At 40.6% G+C, this 26897-nt stretch overlaps 2 protein-coding genes across 3 annotated transcripts; one reads left to right on the plus strand and one right to left on the minus strand.

Moving 5' to 3' along the window:
• Positions 1 to 1280: 1280 nt before the first annotated feature.
• On the minus strand, positions 1281 to 4863 carry LOC124301121 (fatty acyl-CoA reductase wat-like). 2 transcript variants are annotated; one of them, XM_046755839.1, is made up of 10 exons: positions 4750 to 4863; positions 3850 to 3989; positions 3647 to 3769; positions 3440 to 3565; positions 3226 to 3386; positions 3045 to 3154; positions 2629 to 2827; positions 2231 to 2512; positions 1875 to 2132; positions 1281 to 1667 (listed from the first exon to the last, which is right to left on the minus strand). In XM_046755839.1, the coding sequence occupies exons 1-10, from the start codon at positions 4796 to 4798 to the stop codon at positions 1547 to 1549; spliced, it is 1569 nt and encodes a 522-aa protein (XP_046611795.1). In that variant the 5' UTR covers positions 4799 to 4863; the 3' UTR covers positions 1281 to 1546. The 2 variants fall into 2 exon arrangements, with proteins under 2 accessions (XP_046611795.1, XP_046611796.1); XM_046755840.1 differs by having other exon boundaries at positions 1282 to 1667; positions 2231 to 2473.
• A 3922-nt stretch (positions 4864 to 8785) lies between these two features.
• LOC124299660 (fatty acyl-CoA reductase wat-like) lies at positions 8786 to 17009 on the plus strand. Its single transcript, XM_046752929.1, has 19 exons — positions 8786 to 8871; positions 9065 to 9204; positions 9368 to 9490; positions 9568 to 9693; positions 9749 to 9894; positions 10090 to 10199; positions 10784 to 10982; positions 11365 to 11607; positions 11737 to 11989; positions 14134 to 14224; positions 14373 to 14512; positions 14579 to 14701; positions 14771 to 14896; positions 15041 to 15201; positions 15272 to 15381; positions 15550 to 15748; positions 15956 to 16198; positions 16316 to 16573; positions 16711 to 17009. Exons 1-19 carry the CDS (start codon positions 8823 to 8825, stop codon positions 16787 to 16789), a joined length of 2919 nt encoding a protein of 972 aa, XP_046608885.1. The 5' UTR covers positions 8786 to 8822; the 3' UTR covers positions 16790 to 17009.
• The last annotated feature ends 9888 nt before the right edge of the window (positions 17010 to 26897 follow it).

The raw sequence follows: 26897 nt of genomic DNA on the forward strand, positions 1-26897 counted from the left end.
CTTCTTATTTTTTTGGTTTGTTCACGATTGCGTTTAACCCCGAATTACCCAGAACATCTTGCCAGAGCGAAGCACTTCGAGCACAGCAACCGCCGCAGGATGCTCCGCGCGTATTTTCCAGAATCGCGCAGGGATACAAAGCGAGAATAAAAAGTTTGAGGAGAAGGCAGAAAAATGAATGGAATTGTTATTCGCCTGATGAAATCACGCGCTGACCCCGTTCATATCTCATCAGCGTTAAAACCAGACGACGAAAGCTCTTCGCCGAGCTCTCTGAAGGTTCAAAGCTCTCTGTGACGACGCGGTTATGCAGGTATCCCCTTTACCTGGGCATAAACGTGTATCGATGTTTGGGTGCGCGTATAAAATACGCGGGTAAATTATGTACGCGCATATATCAAGTACACGCCTACACATGCATATGGATGCGAGGTAGAAGCAGCGAGCTTTGACACGCTTCCTTTCCCCCCCGTTCTTCCTTTCGGCTTTGCCGTTTTTCACTTTCTTTGTTTTTTACACCAATAAACCGGCCGCCGGCAGGCCTGGCGTAAGCAGCGATCCTCGGGAAATGGAAAAATTTCGCTTTCGACCTCTCGGTGTAAACGATTCTCCGCTTTCGGAACCCGCAAGCTCCGCTCCCCCTGCAGGGAACGTGCCCACCCTTGTCTTGTGCTATTAGAATTCCCACACCCTCATCACAGCCTGTAACAACAATTTCATCGGTAAGTCCTGTCGTTTTTTCATTCCTCGTCGAAAGAACCTCGCTAAATAACTGCATCGCGACGATGAATTATTCCAAATATTGGCAGGCAAGTGTTATTCTCCATTAATCGTCGATGATCCTCAGAAATTCTAACTTCGTAGCTAATATTTATGTACAATCATTTTTTCCTCTTACAATTAGAGTAAGTCTTACGTTAGTAATAACTTATTGCGGAAAAATTTCAACCGGGTGACGGTGATTCCAGTAAACGCAGTTGGCTTTTATAGAAATATTAGGACCCTGTTGCGGGCACAAATTCTTACGGTGTGATTAGCACGGTCAGCCTTAGAAGAAAAAATTAAATTTCTCACCCGTATTAAGGATTTAGTAAAAAATTTAATCTCTTAACTCCGCAAGATTTAGATGGGTACGACATTTGGAATAATACATCGTTGGACTTAGTCAAATTACCTTGGATAGCTCACGTTTTTTTTCATTACTTTTGTTTTCCAGTAGTTCGCATGAAATTACAAATGCACGTATTATGCGTAGGTTTATTTGCACAGGTGAATAATAACGAATCGTGGCAAAGACACGTAGGTGTAATTTTTTTAATCATTCAACATATCATGATTCGATATTCTTAAACATAATAATCAGATAGTGTTATATATTATACACGCATTGAATATTGATTTCAGACATAATAGAGTCACAGAATAAGTGCAGTACGTTACGGGAGTCGGAATCAAATCTTGGAATAACAAAGACGTGTGAAGCATGAACAGCGCTGGTCTTATTTTACGACTTGATTTTTTGCCGGCCCAGATTGAAGAATAAACCTTATTCATACCGAGTACCATCCACCCTGGCGGGAAACGTCCTTCCGCAAGTCACCTTCCAAGTAATCCAAATTACAAAAGTGACGAAGATCAGACGTACCGCAATGTGAATGACATAGAGGCTAAAATATATCGAACGTGAAGCTTGCATACATTTTACACGGTTTTCTACTCAAACAGTATCGTTTGAGTAGTTTACTCGTAAGTTTTATAAATCATCAAATAATGCTTGTCAATATTATTTCCAACTCAACACATCTGAGAAATTCTTCTGTCACCTGAATCTGTGAAGGCATTGATATCAAGAATAGCCGGCAGTTTATACTAACATGAAGTGTCGCTGTCTCGCTTTTCCCAAATCTTCATCCTTGTCCTTCAGGAGGAACTTCTGAATGCCGGCAACCTGTATCTTCATGTATTCTTTCCAGTCAAGGACCTTCGTACTGAATGGAAAAAGTTCCTTGTCTTTATGGTCGAGTCGTGCCCAAAGGTTTTGCACTCGATGATTTCTGAAGTCCCACTCTCGGGTACAAAAGAACGTTACGACACCAAACATTTTGCTAATTTTCTTGTAAAGTCGGTGGAAACTGAAATATCAATTTTTGCTTTAAATTCTATTATCACGTTAGCGGTTGTAATCTTTTAATACAGACGGACGAAGGTCAAAATTTAAGCTCAATATTACGTTGGCTGTTTTCCGATCAGTCTGCACAAAGCGTCTATGAGCAAGGCTGGAATCAGGTGCAGAAAGAAATCCAAAATCACGAAAACCAGCTTCGATTTCACAAGAGTAACACTGTTATAATAAATAGCCGAACACGACGGTTTGGTGTATGAATAATCGGTGCACAAGTTGTAGAACCTCTTCCATGTAATCGAATTTTCAGGTCTAGACACGTAGTTATAGACGGGAACGTCCTCGAAGTGTCTGAAATTCGGGCGAACAGATCTGATCATTGTACGCATGCTGTTGGTCACAAAGTAATTGTCAGATCATTTCAATCGTGCAAGTAAGTTAAGTCAAATCAGGCCCGCGAAATTGTGTTTCGATTTGCTGACCCCTCATCATCTCAAACATACGACCTTTTGTCAGTGGTTGCAGTTTCCCACGCGCAGGCAAGAAGAGCATTGCAGACCATGTCAGCTGGAACAAGGTCAACTACGGCGTCACCGTCCACTTGCATGGTGCGAATGATGCCTATGCCCATTCCAACCAAAATTCCATGGATACCCATCACATTGTCGACCCAACCGGGAAAAGGTTCTTTATTAGTTGCCACCACTGGAAGTAACGGGAGCATTCATTCGACCGGCAGAGATGAGTAAACGACATGAAAATTATCGAGACGTTGACATTCGATGACTAACGATAAGAAATGTCAAGTGGACTGATTTTTTTCACACTCTCACATCATTTATCGTCTTTCTGTTAAAAGTCAATGACTAGCAAAGTGTCGCAGAACACACTAATGAACAGTTTTATTCTGCAATCAAGTTACCGATGGATGGCCTGAAAATAGCGAACGGCATGTCTTTTGCATATTCAGCCACGGTACCCTCTGCGATAGCCTTCGTGAATGTGTACGTGTTCGGCCACTCTCCCACGATCCTGCGAACAAAATAGGAACCTGAGTGTTTCTTTTTGTTGAAAAGAGAGAGAGAGACAAAACCGAAACCTACGCTGTTGCGAATTTCTGTCTCACGCTCTCCGTCCAGTTGCTACGTTCGGCAATTTCGGTCAGTTGATTGACATCCTCCCAGCTAATTGGGGACGCGTAGATCAGCTCGTCGATTCTTTCCCTAACGCAGTTGCTGAAGGCAGTGGAGATGCAAACACCGACCTAAAACACTGACGATATGAATCGCAGTACCAAAGGAGCGATAATTGACTTACCTTGAAGTTTTTGCAAGACTTGGCGATGTCGATGATGTGCTTTACACCATTGACGTTCACGGAAACGGCCTTGTTGAATTCCTCGTCGAATCTCACGGAGGCAGCAGCATGAAATATAATCGAAACCTGAAACGAGTCCGTTGGAAAATTCACGATGAATGATCAGTTGAAGTTTTTCAACAACAAATCTGCAGAATACTCAGTAACCTCGTTGATCACGCGTTGACGATCTGCGGCCGATAAACCGAGCTCAGAACTCTCGACGTCACCGGCCAGTCCAACCACGTTGTTCGCAAACTGCGGACACTCGGCCCTCAAGACGTCGAAAACCTGCAAAAGTAAAGATCAAACTGTCCAGCTAGTATCGGTACTCCGCGGAATGTGCAAAACTTCTTCCTGAAATACCTTACCGAGTTTTCGAATAGAGCTTCGATTCGTTCTTGCGGGGTTTTACCCTTCTTCGGACGAACGAGGAGGTAGATGGTCCCGACGTTTCGACAGCTTCTCAGCAACTTTGCCGTTAGTATTTTACCTATAAAGCCAGTTCCGCCTGAAAGTAAAAACAAGACGTCATAATCATCGTAAGATGCAAATATCACGTTCGTTCGTTTTACAGCAAAACCAGTTGGTTGTTGCAAGGTTGAACAAGTTCACTGTAACGGGTTCGTCACTCTGTTGTAAAAAATAGTAAGTTGAACGAAAAGAGAGACTTGTTTTTTATAGGTACCAGTATCTAACTATAAATAAAAATTGATTTGGCACGTAATTTCTAGATGTACGATTACTCTGTTTTTCTTTTGTCTTTTACTACAATTTTGAAGAGTTTGTTTCCTTTAAAGTCGACTGTATTTGGATTTCTTTTTGATTAACTAAACGAGTATCTATATAAATATAATATATAACTAAGTATAACTATATAAATATGAGTACGTATATAAATTTGTACAAATAACATTGCAAATATTACTTATTGTTTTAAAGATCATTCGTTCATTTGCTCATCCATACGAATCACGTAAAATTTTTCCTAAATCCTAGGTAATAGAGAATATTTTCTGCATTCAAATTGCATCGTAAATTCCCATACGCAAGTAGAAATAGCATTTTTTACGAAGAGAACAGTGCCTTGTGATGTCAAATTAAACCAACGGCGCACCTTCATCCTTACGACGATCAACAGGTTTGGCTAAAAAATGGTTCTATCTGCAGATCTATGCACTGCCTGTGATTGAATTACTTAAATACAATTGAAAATATAATTCTCAACTAATAATCCGATGAATTCAAAAGTTGCAGAAAGGACTACTCACCGGTTATCAAGATACTTTCTCCAGCATAGAATTCTTGGATCAGCGACATTATGCAACGAGTGGATGACACGGTCGGATAACAACTGGCTTATTAAACGTCGTGGCTGGTATGCTTACCCGTATTTCGCGATGGTCAAAGGGACCCCTCGGCCACGTAGCAACAGCCAATGAAAGGCCGACTGCATTGAAATTAATATGTCTCAAGGCTGTAATAAGTCAGTATGCATGCCAATCATTTGCAACTCCATGTGGCGAAGACCTAGTTTCCGATACGGCAGAAATTTGGATTGCAGATGACGACTGTTCAGCGTTTATTTCCTATGCTTGGAACATTCAAGTATCGTTTTGTCATAATTAAATCGATAAATCGCGTTGGGTGGAAAACTTAGCTTGAAATTAGGAACCGAAACATTCTTAGTGCAGACTTTGGCTGAGCACTGCGATCGAACGGCTTAACAGGCCGATATATGGAACCAAATGACTGCAACTCCCGCGGACGTCTGTTCGAATCTTCGAGAAATACACCAAACAGATAACTACTCTAATAATATTTTCGGATTCCCTTCTCCTCTTCCCAGCTTCTTACATGCGTGTAAAGTGACAACGATCGTGGATGATTTCTTTACAGCTGCTCATTTCTGTAAAAAGAGTACTTATACAGTTCTCATTAGGTCAACCGAGAATCTCTGTTCAATGCAGCAAATTTAATATTGCATGATATTGCATAACTACTAGAAATACGTACAATAGTACACAGACACGGTACACACTACAGAATATATAGTTATATCCTGACGGGGGTAACGTAAGAAAGGCACCCGTACCCAGGAGTGGACTTAAAACTTACTTATCATGAACAATTACCTGAATTAATATTAGTTTAAGGAGACATTCGTTGTCGATAATATCATTTATCGAATAATATTATTCTTGGATATGAAGGTCGTGAACGTCAAAACACTTTTTTTGTGTTAACGTTTCAGCCCGGATGAGGGACCTCCTCAGAACAATTTATTTAGAACATCTGTCACGAACAGAAATTATAAAATAATGTACAACTAACTTATGACAAAATTAAATGTGAAAGGTTTGGGTAATAAGCAGGGATGCTTGTGCTAATATAAATGAGAGGAATTACCTGATGATGAACTGACACTTTCAAATAACGAAGAAAAGGAACCAACTAGTATGTAGGGAATGCGTGTTAGAATAACCGAGAAAAAAAAACAAAAGTTCATTTTTTAAAAAACACTACGACAGCAATACGAAACTCCCAAGCATTCATCCTGGTTGTTAGTTGAATAAAAACACACAACGACCGTTTTAGGTTTTGAGACTGGAGCACTTTTGAACCTGTGGAACGTCCAGTGTGTAGTGGGGGTAGACCGATATCAGTCATTATCAGAGCAAGCACAGAGTCAACGGGTTAAATAGAAATCAGAAAATGTTAAGAAGGTGAAATCGAGAGCAAGCTCAGTCGGTAATAAATAGTTACGATGGGTGTATCACAGAGGTGTAAATAGTACTCAGATGTTCAATATCTTGTCTTCGATTGACAGAATTGGAATGTGCAACAATATTGCGCATTTCTAACAATAACCTATTGTAATACAATGGTATTCCATCCCATACGTTGCGGCTTTGTTTGAGTCACTCAACAGAATATTCTCTAAGTATAAAATCCAATTATTTATTTTATGCATGCTATACTTTTCTCTAAAAACGCTACAAGAAATGCGTGTGTTACGTTCAGTATGCACGTTGTTGCAGTCGGAAAAAAATTTGGTCGTAATTACCAAGATTCAGTCCTGGCGAGAAATTTTCAAGGCTATCGTACATCCAACCAAAATTATTTTCGCACAAGTAAAAAGTTTTGTTGATTGTGAAGTGCAATCTCATCGATTCTGTTGCGATTGCAAAATCTAATCCACACAATACACAGTGAAATCATTCTGTAAAGATGGGATAATGATTACTTGATTGTTGTAACTGAGAGATTTTCGTTTGATTATAATTTATGCGACACGAAAAACGACAAAGAAGTTTGCCCGCTGCGTGCTATAAAAACTATAATATTACTGAAAGTTCATAATAATACAGACGGATGTAGTACAAAATGGAGAAGGAAGAGAGAAAAAGTGAAAAACTAATTTGCGGGAAATGTAAGGTCAGATTTATCGTAAAAATAAATCAATGGAATCCTGAGAATGTATTTTGATTCTAAAAGACAGCAACACACGCATAGTCACTTATTTTTTAGTACGCTGGCTTCATTCGTTTGACCACTGACGTTATTACGAGAAAAATTGCATTCGCGATACGTTAGCGTGGGTATTTTGCGTGGAACAGATTCGCTGTCGCATAAGCAGCCCACCGATTAAAAATAGTGCAATGTTTAACATCTGGAGAATTTTAATGTTGCTGAAAACAACTCCGAGTTGTAGGAATTTCCAGTTTCGAGGCAGATTTGTTCAATATTAAGTTAAGAATATAGTAGTTTTGTGCACTAAAAAATGTCTTCAATATCGTTCGGTACTAATCGCCTGTGTAAGAATCTGGATACATGTAGTCACACATGCACGTATGGTGTTGGTCACGCGTGAGGTTGCGCCGGGGGTCAGTAATTAGGTATCCGTCTAGCAAATAACACAAATTGTAGTCAGTGACGACTCACAATTAAGGAGTAATCATCGGCACAGAGTTTTAATTACACATTGTTTGCTATCTCTTCGAAGCCTGTTGCGAAAATTAATTGCATTAATTTACACCAATTACAAATTTGAACGATGTATAATGAAACTGACGACTCATAGCTAACCGGATTAACATTTATTTTCAATATTTGACGCCTTAAAAAGATACATTATAGAATTACATTCAATTATTGTTAATCCAATCTCCCGTTCAAGATTTCAAATAAAATTACTCCATGTAACCATTTATCTAAGTATAATGTTGACACCATCATTACTCATTTTACAGAACCTGATCTAATTATAAAAAGTTCGTTACACCTGAAAAAAGCTTCTCATCGATTCCGTTCATTTCATTTTCCATTCTGAGAAATGCAATGTAGCTAGACCACGTGTGCTACGTTTCACGATTAACATCTTTCCAACAACCGTAAGCGAGTCTCGACTGTGCGCAGTAATCGCAATAGTTGGATGAATGCAGACCAAACTCGGGGTATAAAATATATTACAATTTATGTAACCCTACCCATCGTCTCAGACGGAACAATTTTATCTAGGTTTTTCAATATGGTTGCTAAGTGACTGACTTAGGTCACTTCTTACGTCACTGAATAAAATCGCCATCGTCCTGTTTTTGAGAATCCCTACTCTGAGAATGCTCAGTTGATTTAAACTAAATACGAATTCAATCCATACGCGGGGTCATATAGTTTAACAAATGCACACAGTGGTTACCCCGTCATTCGACTAATATCTGAACGGAAATGCATTCTGTAAATACTTGCTTGTGTTTGCCTATTATGATTGATATGGGAGATCAAAAACATGTATAACTAGATTATGATACGATCAAGGCCTTCGACTTTGGAACCGTTGAAGAAACTCCAATTACTATCGTTGATGAGATATTTTTCTCATTCTGAAATCCGATCCATAATTAGGATGAGTTGTGCAATGATGCTAAGAAAATGGTTCATAAAAATCGACTGTCGACCAAGTAATGAATATAACTACCTTTTTCCATGAAACATCGCAAGAAACGATATTTTTCACTCTGGGATATCAACTCTCTTACAAACAGCTAACCACTTCCTGTCTCGCCGAATTCAATTGTCATGTTCGGTTTTGAAAATATCTTATTTCAATTCATGACGATGTAAATAAATTGCGAAATAAATCACCACAATGTTCGTATCATGATTCACAAAAATATTCATGACACGTTAATGACATTGCACTAATATGCATTATACATTTCTCTATTTATAAGTCGTCCAGGTCACACGACGCACGGAGCAGGATTGAAGTGCACAGTGTTTGACGATTTGCGACTCGTTAGTTTTCAGCCATCTCTCGTCGGGTGCTTATCACAGATTGAAAATGTCGCAAATACAGCAATTCTATGCTGGGCAAAACGTTTTTATTACCGGTCAGTATCTACCGCTTGAGGTAGCTCTCAATTTTCTCAACATCAATTTCTATCAGAGAACACCTTACGTGTGAATTTTGAAAAACGATGTGTAGAAATAGACACGATATTAAGTTGAGAATTCTAGAGAATCTACAGCGAACCGTTTTTGGCAAACAGCGAGGCATTACCGGTACACGTTCTTCAATTTCAGGGGGTACCGGGTTTTTGGGCAAAATCTTGACGGAAAAACTGCTCCAAAGCTGTAGAGACATCGGGACCATCTACATCCTAATGCGGCCGAAAAAGGGCAACAGTGTTCAGGAACGCTTCGAAGCGTTTCTCGGTGATACGGTGAGTTACTACTATTGAACAGTTCTCAATATTATCATAATTTACATCTCGTCTTTCTTAAGAGCGTGATGAGGAACGCGGAAAGAGACGAGAATGTCGAAAATTCATTCTGACGCTGATGATCCATCGTCAACAGCCAACATTTACGCAAGTTTCGTTCCAGGTATTCGATGTGTTACGGAACGACTATCCGGAATTTTCGAAGAAGATCGTCGGAGTCGAAGGTGATACCGCCCAGAACAAACTCGGACTTTCGGAAACGGACTACGCACGCCTTGTCGAAGAGGTACGAATACTGCAAATAGATAGTGGGTCTTTCCTTTCTTCGCGTCAGGGGTTCAAGTAAAGACGAAATTCTTCCAGGTTTCGGTGATCTTTCACCTAGCTGCCACCGTGCGTTTCACAGAGCCCCTGGAGAAGGCTGTCGCAATTAACGTGAACAGCGTGAAACACGTGATAGACATTGCAAGGGCCTGCAAGAACTTGAAGGTGAGGGCATCTTCGCTGTTTCTCGTTCGACGAAATTAACATTATCACATTTCAGGCTGGGATTCACGTGTCCACCGCGTTCAGCCACTGCGTCCGGAAGTCCATCAACGAAGAGCTATACCCTCCACCCATGAGCCACGAAGAGATCAACATGTTAGTGGAAATGCTCAAGAGAATCGAGGCGCCGGGAAACCTGACAGAGTTCGTCTCTAAAGGCTTTGCATGCTTCATTGTACAATAGTATTCGTAATCAAGCATAAACTCGAGGTTTTAGAAAAAAAAGCTACCATACATACACTCGCGATATTAGCAGCAGTTGAAGTGACTGACTTTACTCATAACCCATCGGATATCTTCGTAAAAAGTGAGCAATTTCTAACCAAATCGATTTTGCAGAATCACGGGAGAATGGCCGAACACGTATTGTTTCACCAAAGCTATCGCCGAGGGAGTCGTCGCTAACTACGCCACTGACCTACCTTTCGCTATCTTCAGACCGTCAATTGGTAATTTACGCATGTGACAGACAGTTATTTCATCTCGAAATCTGAGACTCCTACTCCCAAACATCATAACAATCGCACAAGCCAGCAATTCAGTCATTCCAAAACCGATTTTAAATATGTTATTCCAATGATACTCCGTAATATTGCTGCCATCCTGTCAGAACCTCCTTTCAGGAGAGAACGTAACAACTATGTCACAACATTGCTGCAAGGTAACTGTAATATCACCAATCTTGTGAAACGATTTCGCTGCAATCTTGTGGCAGCATGAAGTACTGTGTGGACACCGTATGAGAGTCAAATGACGCATTAATTCAATTTTTTATACGACTCTACGTTTGCTTATGACGTGGGTTGATAGGCGTGGTACAAAAAAATCTGACTCGTTGACACTAGAATACTTCCTCCGTGATTGTTAAAATGGTCTCGAATATCTCTGTTATAATTACGGAGTGCAGAGCTCATGGCTTCGCATTGCAACAGTTACACAATTCGAAAGGGATTCTCGTCGCGAGTTGTCAAAATCTTGAATTTCTGAAATTCTACGGTTATTCCTACGAACATCTTCATAAATTGTTCCACAGTGACAGGGGCCTACAAAACCCCCATCCCAGGATGGGTTTCGAGTCCCATAGGAATTTCGGGCATGATATGTGTCTGTGGCCTGGGTATCATACACGCCGTTTTGATCGATACCAGTACCAGGCTTGAGGTTGTCCCGGTCGATTATGTTTGCAACGCACTTATCGCTTCAGCTTGGAAGATCGCAATGACGGAAAAAAGGTAACGTTTAGCAGGGAAAAGCAATTTATCAAAGTTGGTTTTCGTCATTTTCTTCTTTTTCTGTTTTTCTAATGTATTATTTTGTCTTGGTGATTCTTTCCCAATTCCGACAATAATCCATTTTCTTATTTTTATTTTCCGATTAAATACGGCAATTCTAAATACGGCAATTTTTCGTCTCGCTTAAGGCATCAATAAAATTGGTTGTAATTTAGCTTATTGCGGAATATTGCGAAAAGATAAAGGAATTTTTCAAACCTGACCATTTCACAACGAGACCGCGAACTGACTTGGCATTAGCTTTCGAATTTACACGTCAAGAAGTAAATACAGAGAAACATTGTGCGAGCCAATGGTTAGAGACCTTACGTGTGTATTTCAGAAGCCGCGAGGACGTTCCGGTGTACAATTACGTTTCTGGAAATGAAAATCCTATAACTTGGAAAGACTTTGATAATAAAGTCAGAGCCGTCGCAAAAACTCATCCATTCGAGCAAGCTGTTTACTACCCCAGCGGATACGCCACAAAATCAAGATTTCTGTACACAACCCTCCACTTTTTTCTTAATTTGCTCCCAGCAGTGATGATTGACGTTGTTCTGCGATTGAAGGGACAACAGCCGCGGTAAGTACAAAATAAATTTAGTCCTTTATAGGTTATACGTAGACAAGTTAGTCAACATGCACAAGTTAGACGTACGAAATAGACAAAAATCTAGCAACGAGATTAAACGTGAGTATTACACAATTTCAGAATGTACAAGCTCGTGGGTCAAATTTATGAGGCGTTTAACGCATTGGAGTATTTCACCACGCAACAGTGGGATTTCGACAATCAGAAGATTCAAGCGCTCTGGGAGCAACTTGGGTCCGAAGACAAGAGTATATTTCCATTCAGTATGCAAACCGTCGTTTGGGATGAATATGTCATAAATATGAGCAAAGGCATACGCAAGTTCATCATAGGTGATTCCGATGGAAACGAAGAGAGAGCGAGACGGCGACAGGTTTAGTGAGTGAAAGTCTAGCCTGTGGTGCACTTTACCAAAGACTTACACGCGTTGCACAATACACTCAATCCCTTCACCTGTTTCAGTCTTTACGCCATCCATTTGGCCGTGCGTATCACGTCTGGCATCTTTATTTTGTGGTTGATCTGGAAGTCCTTTCATGGGATTCAATCAATGTTCCTGTGATACGATTCTAAAGTTCGGCCCCGTTCTCGTTTGATCGACGAACAAGCCATCGTACTTCGTACTATCATTGTGTAATTTATGTAACGGAGAATAAACACAACTCGCATGTTTCAATTATCGTAGCCAAATTACCACACGTCACATCCATTTGACTGTTCATACAGAGAAAATAGCGCAGACTCGATGCGCGTATTTACGACATTACTCGCATAGACTAAGTCTGAGCACCCGATCAGCGTTGCAAGCAGCGCAAAATGCGTTCCGATATCAACAAGATTTTGCTCCAAGTCTGAATACATGCGAGATTAAATATTCCCAAGTCACTTTCTCGGATCGTCTGTTTATTCTAATCCCACCTAAATATACACCACTTGCGTATAATTTCACCGAAATTGGTTCGAAATACCGAGGAGAGTCCGACTATAATCATTGAACTAAACAACTTCTCGAACCATGCAATAAAAACTCCTAATAAAAAGCTCTGTTCTCGTTCTGTACGAAATCCGATGAGGTTCGAAATGATAATAGCCAGCCTCAGTCTTATTTCAGGTCTAACCAGGCTTCCGACATCATCCAAAACTCTCATGTTTGGCACCAACGTATCTGCAGATCACTTTTTGGGGCTACCAAAGTCACCGAACATCTAATCAATGCATAATTTTTTTTGAATTTAAAATTTTCTTTCTTGTGCTGCAAATATTGGGAGAGATTATTGAACGATATTATGAGTTCAAAAATGCCCGCAAAATCTTGCTAATCACAGCCATCTCGATTGAGGCGTCAGGCGGGAGAAACGGCTCAGAATTTGAAAGAGTTTACGAGCAGACGACCAACCAACCGTTTTATAATTCCCCGTAGTTATTATTTAATCGTTATTAACACAAATTCAAATTAAATTAACACATCGATATCGCCAGTAAATATCCGTACGCATCCCAACGTGTGAGTCAAGAATAAAAAAAAAACGAAGTCACGAGATCCAAGGAATCATCAATTTTTAATAACTTTTCCGCATTACGGAATCGCCGCAAAGAAAACTTAAAAAGACCGTGGATTCCAAATTTTATCGAAAGACTCTCAAAATCACCTGGACAATCACACGACGGAGCTGCTGCCAAGTATAAAGCAAAGGGATGAGTGATTTTTAATTTATTTATGACTTATCAACTTTTTTCATTATTATCATAGACAGTTTTATATCCCAGTGCGGGTTAATTCCAGCGTATTTCATTCTAATTTATTTGTGAATGTTTGAATGAATGTGTAATTTTTATTATTTTGACGATGGACAGGATTTAAAGAGTTTTTACATGTTATTTATATTTTATTTATATTTTATTTATTCAATTGATAGTCAAAGTCGTATTTATTATCATTCTCGTCATATTTTTTGTAAATCTGTCCATTTATTTCATTCTTTTCGTTTATTTGACCAACGACTGGAATTCTTACCCATCCCCTTATTTACATTTGTTTTTGACCTCCCAGACTAATCTCAATATAGGCAAAAACAAGAAATAATTATTTACACTGTACTGGAATTCCCAAGCAATTGTCAAGTGATCTAGTTTTATGATCCCTTCGCAGAGATCAATCTTATACAAGAATTCGAATAATTGACTGATATGGTGTTTCAATTTAATAAGCGTATTCTTGAAGTGGAGTTCAAAAATGATCTTCATCTACCACAAATTTTCGGCCTGACCTGCAAAAGTGTCGTCTCACGATTCACCTTGTTCCCACACCGGTGACGTTGTAGGAATTAGTTGAAGTTTTCAAGCGGAAATTACTTTTATCTTCCGGTCCTATTGTGAAACAATGACTCTACCCAGGAAGCTACGACGTTGTCATTTTTAATTCGCATTCGTTTGCATATTGTACAAAATGTGTGTGAGATAATTAACAAATTTACATTCGTGCACGTGGTATCTCATCCATAAGTAAGGCGAAGTTAGCGACGACGCAAAGAGTTACTCCGGTACCGCAATAGAAGAAACATGTCAGAAATACGACAGTTTTACGCAGGTCGAAACATCTTCATCACCGGTTGGTGCCGTTCAAATAACAAAATAAAAATAATAATGTCCTTCTCGAGGGACTAACATTTGTTTGAATTATACCAATGAGATTGTTTTTTTGAATTGTGGCCCACGTTCAATTGACAAAGAGACTTACATTTACTAACAATTGCCAGGTGGAACCGGTTTCTTGGGTAAGGCACTGGTGGAAAAGTTACTCCGAAGCTGTGAAGGAATCGGAACCGTCTACCTTCTGGTCCGCGAAAAGAAAGGAAAAACTACACAAGAGCGAATGGATTCTCTGCTTCTCGAACCGGTGAGATTTGCCAAATTTCTTGCAATGTCTGAGCTGGCGATAAATCGCGCATGTATTTCGCTGCAGGTGTTCGACGTTTTGCGGACCAGCTCTCCGGACTTTTCGAAGAAGTTGGTTCCAGTTGCCGGCGACGTAGCCTCCGAAGGACTGGGATTATCGGCAGAGGATCGCGAGCGCATCGTCGACGAGGTTCGCAGGGTGCACGGTGACTCTTCGTATCCATTGGTCGCCCCCTAAAAAACGCCGAACTCTTTTCAGGTATCCGTCATCTTCCACGCAGCTGCCACGGTGCGTTTTACCGAAAGACTGGACAAAGCGATTCCCTTGAACGTCAACGGCGTTAAATACGTGCTGGACATTGCCAAAGCGTGCAAGAACCTGGCGGTGAGAGGATTTTTCCAGCGTCTTGTAGCGGTGCCGATGCACCAGCTGTGAATTATAACTTCGCCTCGCGATTCACGGCGTCTCCGTCAATTCCAGCTGCCGAACGTTTCAGCTCGCGATCACCTTAACTCTGTTCTGTTCCAGGTCGGAGTCCACCTGTCAACTGCTTTCAGCAACTGCGTTCTCAGTAGCATCGACGAAAAGTTGTACGTTCCGCCATTGAGCTACAGGGAGGCGAACGACCTCTGCGAAAGCTTGAAGAACACCGAGATGTCGGAAGGCGACGTCGAATCCGTTACGAAATCGTAGGTTTTTCAAGCGGGCTTGTCGTGGGAGTGCGTGACTAAGGATGGTGATCAATGTGTTCAATTGCAGAGTCTTGAAAGGATGGCCGAACACTTACACCTTTACCAAGGCGATCGGCGAAGGTGTCGTCGCCGAATTCGCTGGAGAATTGCCGTTCGCAGTTTTCAGACCATCGATCGGTGATATTCTTATTCTATGATTATTCTTACCATGACTAAAGTGAACATTGCATCCGAAATTCCACTCGACTCTTGCATAAATCCAAGAATGGGTTGTAACTGAGATCAAACGAAGGTTACATTTTTCTTTTCCAATTGTTGTTGTTACAATACAATAATTTTTCCTAGTAATTAATTCATACGAGGAGCCAATGCCGGGTTGGGTTTCTGGCATTGCTGGGTTTCCAGCGATTATATGTGCATCTGGTCTCGGCTTAAATCACATCGGTTTCTATGATTCTAATGTGAGAATCGACCTAGTTCCAGTGGATTATGTCTGCAACGCTTTAATTTCTTCCGCTTGGGAAACAGCCGTCACTAAAAAAAGGTAACGTCTTCGAATGCCGATTCGTACCGCCGTTTATACATAGAAAATCCACATATAAATGCATTTGCATTATGGAACACACACTTTTCACAAACTAACAGAAATGGAAAATTAAACAAATAAAGGTATCGCATGATTCAAAAGTTATTATGTAATTTTCGGATTAGTAAATATCCGGTGACGTACATTTGACTCGTTTGCTTTCAGGCACCATGAGAATATTCCTGTATACAATTATGCCAACGGAAATGAGAAACCCATCACTTGCGGCCAGTGTGTAAGGGATTTCCAGCGTTATAGTAATGAAAACCCATCACTTCGATTGGTCTACTATCCTTTCTTCTTCGTAACAACGTCAAGATTTGTTTTGAGTCTATTACAATTTTTTCTGCATACTTTGCCGGCATTCGTAATTGACGGCGTCGCAAGATTGTTAGGAAAACAGCCGCGGTAAGCTTGAAACAACGATACCAGTATCGTCTTTGCCTAGTAAACGTAATTGCATGTAGTTTCGATTTATTTAGTTCGAGCCGCACTCGTGGCCTGAAGGATCGTTCATTATTTCAGGATGCAAAAGGTTGCGACTTTGTTAGGGAATGCGTGGATCACCATAGGATATTTTACCACGAAGGAATGGGACTTCGAAACTCATCGAGTTCGGAGCCTTTGGCAACGAATTGGGCCTACGGACAAGAAGGAATTCCCTTTCAGTATGCAAGAAGTCGACTGGGAGAAATATTTTATACGTATGGCTGGCGGTTTCAAAAAGTATCTAGTAAACGAACCTCCTGGAAATGAAGACAAAGCGAAACGACGATACATTTAGTAAGTAAAAATTAGTGCCGAGTTACCGCCTTGATGATATATTAATCGCGGTCAACGAATCATCGTTGATTGCAGATCATTTCGACGGAAGCAAAAATATACCCTGAAATATGATTTTCATTCCGCATTTATTACAGCTTTTACATCGTCCATTCGATCGTTCGTCTCGCCTTATATTCCTTCGCTCTTTGGCTCGTATGGAAAATATTTTGGTAACACGGCGTTCCGCCTTGTTCAAGAACGTACAACATGATCACTAGGTTGACGAACTCACCGCAAAAAGTAACAAAGAATTTCGCAATATTTCGCGTGGATTGGGATTACAAGTTGTTGATATGTTGGATTCATTGACACTAGCCAAGCAACGACCCCCGACACAAGAAACTTATGTAAAATCGAATTTGCTGATTAGTAATAAATTCAATATATTGCATAATGCTCAGTGTTTCTGTTCAAATGTTTTTTAGATTAGGCCTTACACGGTTAGAATGATTTCTAATCCGACACTGATCCCAATATATCCAACCTGCGTGACAATGTCTAGCGACAGGAAATGACCTCCGGCCGATTGAATGTATGACGTACTTGCGCCCATACATACAATATAGAAAAGTTATTCAACCTCGACATTACGATGAACTAGCAGAATCGTTAATGTCAGGTGAATATAGTTCGGCTACTCTTTAAATTTGAATGAGTGAAAATTCACTGATTCCAAGTGATTGGTATACCACTGGAACAAACCAATTCATATACACCGAGGATTCGGTGTCTTTTCAATAATGTTTCACTGATTTCGATTGCATATTGTTTCACTCCAGTGGTATATTTAGAACTGATTCACGTTTAGAAAGCAGAATCACCATTTGTTGCCACTGTACCATTTTTGGCCGTCGTTGTATAATGTTTTACTTCTTCCAAGTGCTATAAATCTATCCAGTTACTGAATTCATCACAGAAGCTTACTCTGCAGATAATATTACTTTGATAATCAAATGTTTCAAATGCAATTCTGACAATGATCAAAGCTGATTCGACTGTTCATACCATTTGTCCCCATTATCTCATTCGCATGCAGTTGATATGGCCACAAATGGATCAATAGATGGCCGCAGACGTTACGAAGATGGCCAAAAACGGTGCATTCAACATGCGTTAGTCCGCTGCTACAATGATCAGTTTAGCAGTAGATTATGCCTAGGCATAGCTTGTTCTCTATTGAAAATATTGCATGCCTTTGCGAATATTCTTTTATTCATTTTCGTCACTGCGAATGCCTAACATTGAAACCCTGTAATGAAATGTGAAAGAAGGGAATGAAAATAAGCAATAAGAATTATTCGTCCCTAATGGATTAGTTTTCGAAAAATTGTAACGAAAAAATCACTTATGATCAGGAAGTATTTCTTAGTAATCGATTTTTTTTGCTTCTCCGCTGCGTAACGGGATTGAATAATTTAATTTTTTTGTTTATTTATATGTTTTTTGATATTGTGGATTACTTTACGTTTCCAGATTATACATTACATTTCACTCTCAAAGGGAAAGCGAACTGCTTCAAGAACGTTGAAATTTTCTCTCCGAGAGCATTCAATCAATCAACATCGCGTTGATGTTGTCGACAGTTAAAAATTCAGCCTAACAAATGAATCTTCGTTCAAAAAGCGATGTACACCTTACGACTCTCAAGTTGAGATAGGAACGATCGTTTACAAATTTCAATCAACTGAATTAAAAATCGCAACGCTAATTGAATTAAAAAAAAAATAACCGTATAATCAGTTCGTCCTGATTTATGAGAAATATATTCCACTTCTTCGGTCGAAAATTGTAAGTGGATTTTTTAATTGGTCCTAATTTGAATTCTAATTCATTATTTATAATGCATGAAGTATATTTTAATTTGGGAACACTTTCTTGCCGTATCGAGACAAAAAATTGCCAAAATTTTTACAGAGTACAATCAACGATTCAAACCCGTCATAAATCATTCCATTCTATTTTCTAAGACAATGAAGTCGTAACCTGTTCTCATTACGCGATAAAAGTCGAAATTTTAACGAGATATTTTACGTCCCAGCTGCACTAGTTGACGATGAATATTAATTAGAGGTCCCGTCCAATTAGAGCGGCGGATTGGCTGGACAAACATCTCAACTCACCGTCAGAAGGATTTTGTCTCATCTCGGCTCTGGTCTAAGGAGCAATTTGCACAACGGCCAGTGCTAACCAAACTTAACCCAGTCGTAAGTCGATTCGCCGCAACCTGACTTGGCTTACCCTGCTCCAGCAGCCATTTGATCTAGTATTCCATGGATCGTCGAGTTAACTTGCTACCAATTTATTATAAATCAGGAGGGAGCATATTTCTCGTGAAAAATTGACGGTGTAATTGGCTCTAATTAACCGGCTGAGAAACATCCGCTAAGAAATTTGTCATGAGCCAGGCGAATGAATCGAAGGCTGGAAACCGAAAGAAGCACGTCCACCTCTGACCTCGCCTCTGACAGCCGTTTGGCTCGTAGTGAAAATGAGTATGTGGAAATTTTTCATCGATTTGGACAAACGCTCGAATTGAATAGTTTTCCTTTTCTCTTCGCGCTGACCGAAAAACAGTCGCAAGCGTGCACAAAGAGCTTGGACGATTCATTTTTCTCTTCGCAAAGCCCGAGGAATCTGAATTTTTATCTCCGAAATTGAATAACCCGACCGAATTTTGGCGGATCCGTTTTTTGGCTAGATTTTCATTGAACATTTCGTCGAGATTTTCCCTACTGTCCGTTCTTCCGCAATTCAACCGACCGCTTCCCCTCTTTCTCTCCGCATGCGTCAAAGACTGAAATTCCAAAGTACGCAAGGTGCACGAAGAGGTTGTTGTGAGATCCGCGATTTTATGGAGATACCAGGTTACGAGGTACCAATGGCGAAAAATGATAGAGCGAACTGTCCCCGTGGCGTGCGTCTTTCGCGTTACGGTGGGTACGTATCATCCGTGCAGGGTGCCAATATACACAGAGCCATGTTTTGTGGGGAGACATTATTTTCTTGGGGGTTAAATTCGTCTCGTCTTTCGTACCTTTCGATATTAGAAGTATTATGTTACCCCGAGTTAAAAGGCCCGTGAGAGCGAGACTAAAAGGTTTTTTTAGAGTTCCGTTATGGTTTCGTGACCTACTCGAGCTGTATGTGTCCACCTATAACGTGGCCGATGTTTATTTTATTAAACTCCAAGGAACGCCCCGTGTCCATCCTTCAATAAAGCCAAAAATTCACCCGCGAAATTCGGTACAAAAATACAATAAGTCGGCACGGCGTATCTGAATATTCATAGCTGCAGAATGCTCGGTTTAGAAGCGATATTTACTCGTCCATCTCAACTGAAAAAGTTGTTGTGAATAGCAAGAGGAGAATACTCGATAAAGGATATCTCTTAAATTCAATTTTACAAGGTCGCTCTCGGAACTCGAAGTTTTCCCATTTAAATAACACGAGAAGCTACATACTAAGCTGCGCAGATTTTTTTATGAAAATCGAATGCCTACAAGTTTTCCATTCAAATATTCCATTTCAAAGTCGATACTTTATCTACTAAAGACATTCGAAGATTTATTTTTATGTAAAATTGACTTTCAAGCCGCGGCTTATAACTTTAGAACCGTTTAAGCTAGGGATTTGACTCAATAGACACTTCGGCAGGAAACTTGTATCCGTATCAATAATTACAGTGCTAAGTGATAACGATTGAAAAAAACGGCATCTTCTTAGGGTTATTTAATTGAGTAGATGTGGAAATTTGGGAGCGACTTTCTAAAATTGGATTTGAGAAAAATCCTTCCGCAAGGGTTCTCTTCCTCCCATATACAACAAGTTTTTCTTGTAGCTGTCCAACTTAAACAGAAATAAAAATACCGCCTCCGATCGAAACACCCTGATCATAATCACTCTCCTAATCTCCCAATTAAAAAAAATTTACCCAACCGATAGACCAGCCTGCTGTTGATACTGTTTGACGACGTCGAGAGTAGATACGATCCCAGGACACGTATCCAGCAGAACGAGGAGCTCGGAACGTACGGAGTTACGGCCTGTAAAACAAGGCTCGAGTACTCCAAGAGACACAAGAGTGGAAAGGGGAAAGGACAAGTGCAACGAAGGGGTGAAAAGAGGGAAAGCGCAAGACCTCTCGCGACTTCGTGACCCCGCGGTTTACGGGGTAAGGTCATGTTACACTGTACGTTTGGGGGGGTGAAACGGCAGCCAGTAGCCAGTTATATGATCCCTTGTTTTTGCAGCGTGGAACTCCAGCTCGAGAGCTGCAGGGCGAGAGGTAGAGAAGGAAGAATGATAAGGATCACGGTTGTTAGCTACGTGCCTTTCACAAAGAGCGAATACCTGCCGTTGAATATCCATGTGTATATATATATATATGTATATATATATGTACGTGACTACTCTTACTGGCCATGGAAAAGTTTACCGACGATCTTGTGCGTCTGTCATTGTACACATACACGCGCATCGGAAAAGAAACCGAGCTCTCTTCTTTTCAACGCGGAAGAATCTTCCTCCTCGAGAGTTCTTTTTATCATTTATATATAATTTCAGACCACCCGAGGTACAACAGGATGTGAGGAAAAACGTGAGGAAATGGAAACAGACTGCGTCGAGATATCGCTACGAAATCAGGATCCGTGCCACCTTGAAATCCTCGGTGATTCGAGTGGAAAAATTTATGTACCAAATGTCAACAGTTGGGCTTCAGACTTTGGTTGATCTCTTTTGGAACGGATAGCGAGAGGTTTGATAGATTTCGAAAATTCGGTGTCGTAATAACCGCCGAATTCGAACTTCCAACTTTCTGCGACCAGACACAATTCGTAACTTGACTAGACAATGGCCCGCGAAGTGAAAGATCGATGCCAACTTGAGTACGGGTGTTAAATGAAATAGGCAAGAGCTGTGTGTCGAGATAAACTCGTTCCATCCGACTCGTGCGCAAATTTCTGTCTTGAACCACGGCGCGTGGTTCATAGAATTTGCAAACAGCAGTCTGTCTGGATTCTGGGAGTTAAATCATTCGAAATATTGGATATTAGCATAGCGACTTAACAAATTGGTGGGGGAGGAGAAATTCCGCAAGTTCTACAGACCGATGAAGGCGCACAAAGCAAAAGTGATATTGTATCCACACACGGCGAGTTCAACGAACTGAAAATTTTCCAGCAGCCTGAAACTTACACGCTGCAAGCCAATCCGTGTTTCGCAAAATGATTTTCTGCTCATGACTCGTTCCTGGGAGCGATATAGATTTTTCACTTGGAAATTTGAAATTGAGTCACTTCCTAAATTTCTAAAAACAAATTACTGGAGAATAGACGCGTTCGCAGACAGACCGGAAAAGTCTGCGAAATTCGCCGTTTCCGGAGTTACGTTCCAGGGATTTTCGTTCGTAGACCTCATTCCGATAATCCAACGCGCAAACATACACCCTCATCGCTATTTAGATCCACTCTGGGGAGAGTTCGCTCTCTTTTGCTTCGCTTCCTCCATTTCAAGATCCGCGTATGTTTGTCGTATGCACGTTGTGCATATTTGCACAGCACACAACGCAGGCAGTTCTTCTCGGTGGCTTACCGTCTCGAATCCTAATACATCGCAGCGTTTTTTGTTTTTTTCTTTTTCTTTTTCTTAGGTAAACAAGTTCGTTCTTAGGCATAAATTCGCTTAGATTTCTTGGGTCCCTTAAATTCTTACGCGGAATCTGTTAACGCAAACGTAACTGTACAGGTCGTATATAATCAGATTATATTACATAACGGTGTGTATCAGGTCTAGGAAATATAGCAGAAGGGAACTTTGCTGATTTTTCAAATTCTACCGGACGTGGATGCCCCGAGTCGGTTTAGTTATTACCGAGAGCGTAGAATCAACACAATTTGCGAACAGGTCTTGTCCGCTGTGGAATTGAAGGGGAAAAATTTTTCCCCACTGTTTAGTTTTAATCAAAACTTAAGAGACCGACCGAGCCCCTCTCAAGTTCCGCGTATATCAAGCACCGCTGTGTGCAGACATTTATATGTACACAGGAAGCTGTTCGACCTCGACTCCGTGCAAAACTCGGAGGAAAAATCCGAAGAAAGACGGAAGGAGGAAAAGAAGAAATTAGCAACCACCTTTCAGCGGTACGGAGTCGGCGCGTATTTACTTTTAATTTGAAACTTTGTTTATGGGACAGACTGCAGACGGATACGGAATATCTACGTTGATGCGTTTACTTTCAAGGAAAACCGGATGATTCGACCCGCTGCAGCCGCTAGACGTCGCCGGCGAAAATCGGGGTTCCTCTTCGCCGTACGCGCAACCTCATATTGTAATGCGAATGTGCAATTACACGGCAATCATTTCCGCTCTCTTATCCGCGCGTTCCTTGCAGTTTCGAATTCCGCGTTGCTCCTTGCACAGCTCTGATATCGCTCAGCCTTGAATTCTCAGTGTCTGCTGAACCCCCTGAGCCATGTAGCAACAGGTACATGACTACCTTGCAAAACAGTCGGATGTGTCCTGCAGCAGTCTTCTGTTTTATATGCAGCTTTTTCGGTATGAGCGAAAAATCAGTCGAGGCTTTCGCTGTGGCGCAGAGTGATTAGCTATTTGTAATTTACCGAAAAGAGTCGGAGCTGAAATTCCGAATTTGAAAAATTCCGACAAGGCGTAATTCCGACAATCAAAGTTCCGAATGTGCGAAAATGAGATAATTTAAAAATCTGAACATCGAAATTCTGAATGATTGAAGATTTTCAATTCTCGGAATTTCTGGCTTGGTGAAATTTCAACATCTTGATCTTTCTTTGTTTCGGATTTTCGATATTTTTATCTTTGGAATCCTGGTCAGTCTGATTTTTGAGTTTTCTCATTTTTTACACCCACTGGTTAAGTAAACTACGGTATGTGGGTATATTTTAATTTTCGGAATTTCACTCTATCGAAACTTTATTTCTCGGAATTTTGCTGTATCAGAATTCTACTTTTCGGAACTTTACCCTATCGTAACTTGAATTTTCGGAATTTCGATCCATCGAATTTCCGACCATTCGAAACCTTGTTATTTTGTCAAAGTTGCATTCTCCACTTCAAGTTTCACCACGAAATAATTCAGAATTAGTCGCTTTCTGAACTTTTCAAATTCGGAACTTCAACCCCACCTCGCCGAAAGCATCTAGGCTGACGAGCCCAGAAATCTTGACTACCTGTAAATCAAGTCGTTTATCCTATCATCAACCATGATCAAAATCCAGCACTGAATTTGTTATACGGTGAAGAGTTCTTAATTTTCGTTGCGGTGCGATAGCAAATATCTGCTGCAACAATTAACGTCTGACTACGAAAGGTACTCGATTACTCTGCGCCATTGCTGATTGGACGCCGGGCAATTTTCCCCGATATCGTTATTCCTGACTCATTCGTCGAGCGACGAGGGTGGAGAAAAAAATATTAGAGCCGATGACACGAAGAATTTTTTCCTCTTCCTTTTGCCGCGCGTGCTCAGCCGACTGTGAAAACGTTACAATATGTATATATGTACATTCATTTTCGATGCAGCGTACGATTTTTTTTTTCTCTCTTTCTTTTCCGACGTCCTTTACCCGTCTCGAGGACCGGACATTCGCCGACTTTCGTGATGCGAGGCTTCAGGCCAGATCCATCTGGCAGTCATCCAAAAAACCGAAAAGCCTGCACATGAATATGCGGAGCTCGCTTTCAATTTTTAACCCAAGTTACTCGGATGTCTGGTTTTTCCGTCCGCCGAGTCCTCGTCGCGACGACTCGAACTATACGCCGAGGGGAGGAATTTCGGGTATCTGACTATTCAAATGCAGTAGGAATTTCAATTGTAAAAACAATTCATTTCTCTATTCCGTGAAGGGTTCATTCGACCATTCAGCACAGTCAAGTTGACGACCATTTCCCATTGTGGATGATGCGAGTTTTGGCAGGATTGATCCAACCGGATTAAAAAAATTTTTACTTGAAAAATAGTCATTTCAACTGAATATTTATTTTCTCTCGATGTAAGGTAGCTGAAGGACCGATCTCGTAGAATATTGGCAAGGAATTGCTCGACAGTTCAACCTATAAGGCGGCGATATTCTACAACAAGTTGGAACGTAACGTTTTGACATCAATATTTTACTCGTTCGACGCGTCTCACTTTTCATCGCCTCGAGAAATTTTCAATTTCACGACTTGTATCTCTCTCTCCATTGTTGCACGTGCCGTCGTTCCGCATCAATGCGATTGTTGTTCTCTATTTACGCCGCAAATTGATTAAGAAATATGTTCCGGTACGAGGGTGCGCCAATTTCCTCGACGCACGCGGTTGAATCGATCTGGTTCAATATCCGTCCTCGGTGTTTTCGGTTGGCTTGGAATAACAGGCAGAGCTGCATGAGCTGCAGGCAATTTGCAAGGGCTGCGGATATGCGAAACAAAGTATCGAAGACGACGTGCGGCGGATGCTGCCTGAAGCGGTTTCGGATCCACACACCGAGGCCGTGGAAGCGGAAGACTCACGTTAGAAACAGATCAAAAAACATCTCGAGCGTAATTTCATTCGATTTTAAAAGCGTAATAAATTACGGTGAATCAGTGTGAGAAAGATAGCCGCAGCAAACTCTGCGGATTAAATTACGCTGACGAATAAACCGCAACTATATCCATTTTGTTACGACGTATTCAATTCGTTCTCCAGACTGGAACTGGACGATACTTTGAAAACTCGGCTGAAGGATCATTGGGCGTCATTAAGGATCAACGAATCCTCAGTGTCACGGCAGATCGATCAGAAAAGGATGAATAAGCTGCTGGACGAATGAAAGTTCCCGCGAGATTATTACGCTGACAAATCACTGTAATATTTTTACCCCTTTGTCACCACGCAACGTCTCTCGCATAATTTATGACCACACGCCGTTAAAAGCCATAAGTGGAAGTGTGTAGGTCAGGCTCATCAGTGACTTTGGGATACCTTTACTAATGGAAGAATGTCGTTTGACAGTCACTAGAAATTCTTGGATGAAAAAAATAAATGCTCTAGGACGCATTGAGTGCCTTTGAAACTAGTCAACAGTCACGGAGCTGAAGGGCAGAAGCAAATGGCGACAACCATTTGTAAAGTTGAGGCATCGAGTAACCGAACTGACTAAAATACACGAAGTGGCTCAGTAAGATAAAGGGAATAAGAATTCTTTGATAAAAAGGGTGAAAATTATTTATGGCTGAAACGGAGAAGTGGATAAAAATTTGCTTGAACTGGAATTATAGCTAGTCAGTTTGAGGAACGAGCTTTTAAGTTCGACTGCAAGATTCAGACTTGCAGAATTGATGATTTGATTACAAGGAAGAAGGGACCTTGAAAAGCAGATGCACGATCCGCGAGTTGAGTTGCCAAAAATTCAAATCTCAACTCCCGACAACCTGGAATTTGGCAAACATTTTGCATAATTGAGGCGATCTGTAAACAACGACTCATAAAGAAAAATGTGTCAAGTGAAAAATTCGTCGAATCAAAAACGTAACTGAACAGAAGTTAAACAGTGCAAATTCAGGTGATAAAGTTAAATTTCATTCGGTAAACTATGATCTGTGATTTGGTATTTTTCAATGCTGAATTTCAATGGTAAACACTCTGTTACTAACATCAGAGAACTCACATTATTCTACTATTTTTCACTGAAAAATCACGTAAAGCTAGTCTGTTTCTATTTAAAAATACCTCTTTTCAACTGCAAATGAATTCTTTTACAAATTGTCTGAGACAGAGTCTTTCTCAACTTCGTCGGTTGGCCACAAAAAAAAAAAGCAAAAAACAAATTCGATTCCTACAATCGTAGTAATTTACAAATGTGAAACTTGCGATTCGACTAGAAAGACGTTATCATTAGGGATAATTTGACTTAGGTGATCTGCGAAGAATAAAATCAGCAACTGTTTGTTAAAATCAGAGAAAGCAATATTTTCGCAATATTTTATTATTTTTATATATTTTTTCAATTTTTCGGTGAAAAAATTCTAGAATAACGAGATTCCTACGCTGGAGTTAAAACAACGAGGTATTTATATTTGAATTTCAGTGCTTCGACGTTATTTCCTCCATCACGAGAACTTCTACAATTCAGCCTTAGTGACACTATTTAAAACTCTGTTTCGTCACTTCTTTGTCTCGACACTTTGCCAACCTGACTGTACACCCCATGCACCCGTAATGCTTGATGTGGCTAATGCGCGACCCGACAAAGACGTGAAACTGGATTCGCGTCGAAAAAAT

The sequence above is a fragment of the Neodiprion virginianus genome, chromosome 3, assembly GCF_021901495.1.
Source record: "Neodiprion virginianus isolate iyNeoVirg1 chromosome 3, iyNeoVirg1.1, whole genome shotgun sequence".
In the NCBI taxonomy this organism is placed as follows: Eukaryota; Metazoa; Arthropoda; class Insecta; order Hymenoptera; family Diprionidae; genus Neodiprion; species Neodiprion virginianus.

Coding starts and splice junctions, on each gene's coding strand:
- LOC124301121 (XM_046755839.1), bottom strand. CDS start 4,798: ATGTCGCTGATCCAAGAATTCTATGCTGGAGAAAGTATCTTGATAACC. Junction 2,513..2,628: donor ACTGCAACCACTGACAAAAG/GTCGTATGTTTG, acceptor TGTGACCAACAG/CATGCGTACAATGATCAGAT. Junction 2,133..2,230: donor CTGATCGGAAAACAGCCAAC/GTAATATTGAGC, acceptor TTGATATTTCAG/TTTCCACCGACTTTACAAGA.
- LOC124299660 (XM_046752929.1), top strand. CDS start 8,823: ATGTCGCAAATACAGCAATTCTATGCTGGGCAAAACGTTTTTATTACC. Junction 14,513..14,578: donor ATTCTCTGCTTCTCGAACCG/GTGAGATTTGCC, acceptor ATTTCGCTGCAG/GTGTTCGACGTTTTGCGGAC. Junction 15,382..15,549: donor AGTTTTCAGACCATCGATCG/GTGATATTCTTA, acceptor AATTTTTCCTAG/TAATTAATTCATACGAGGAG.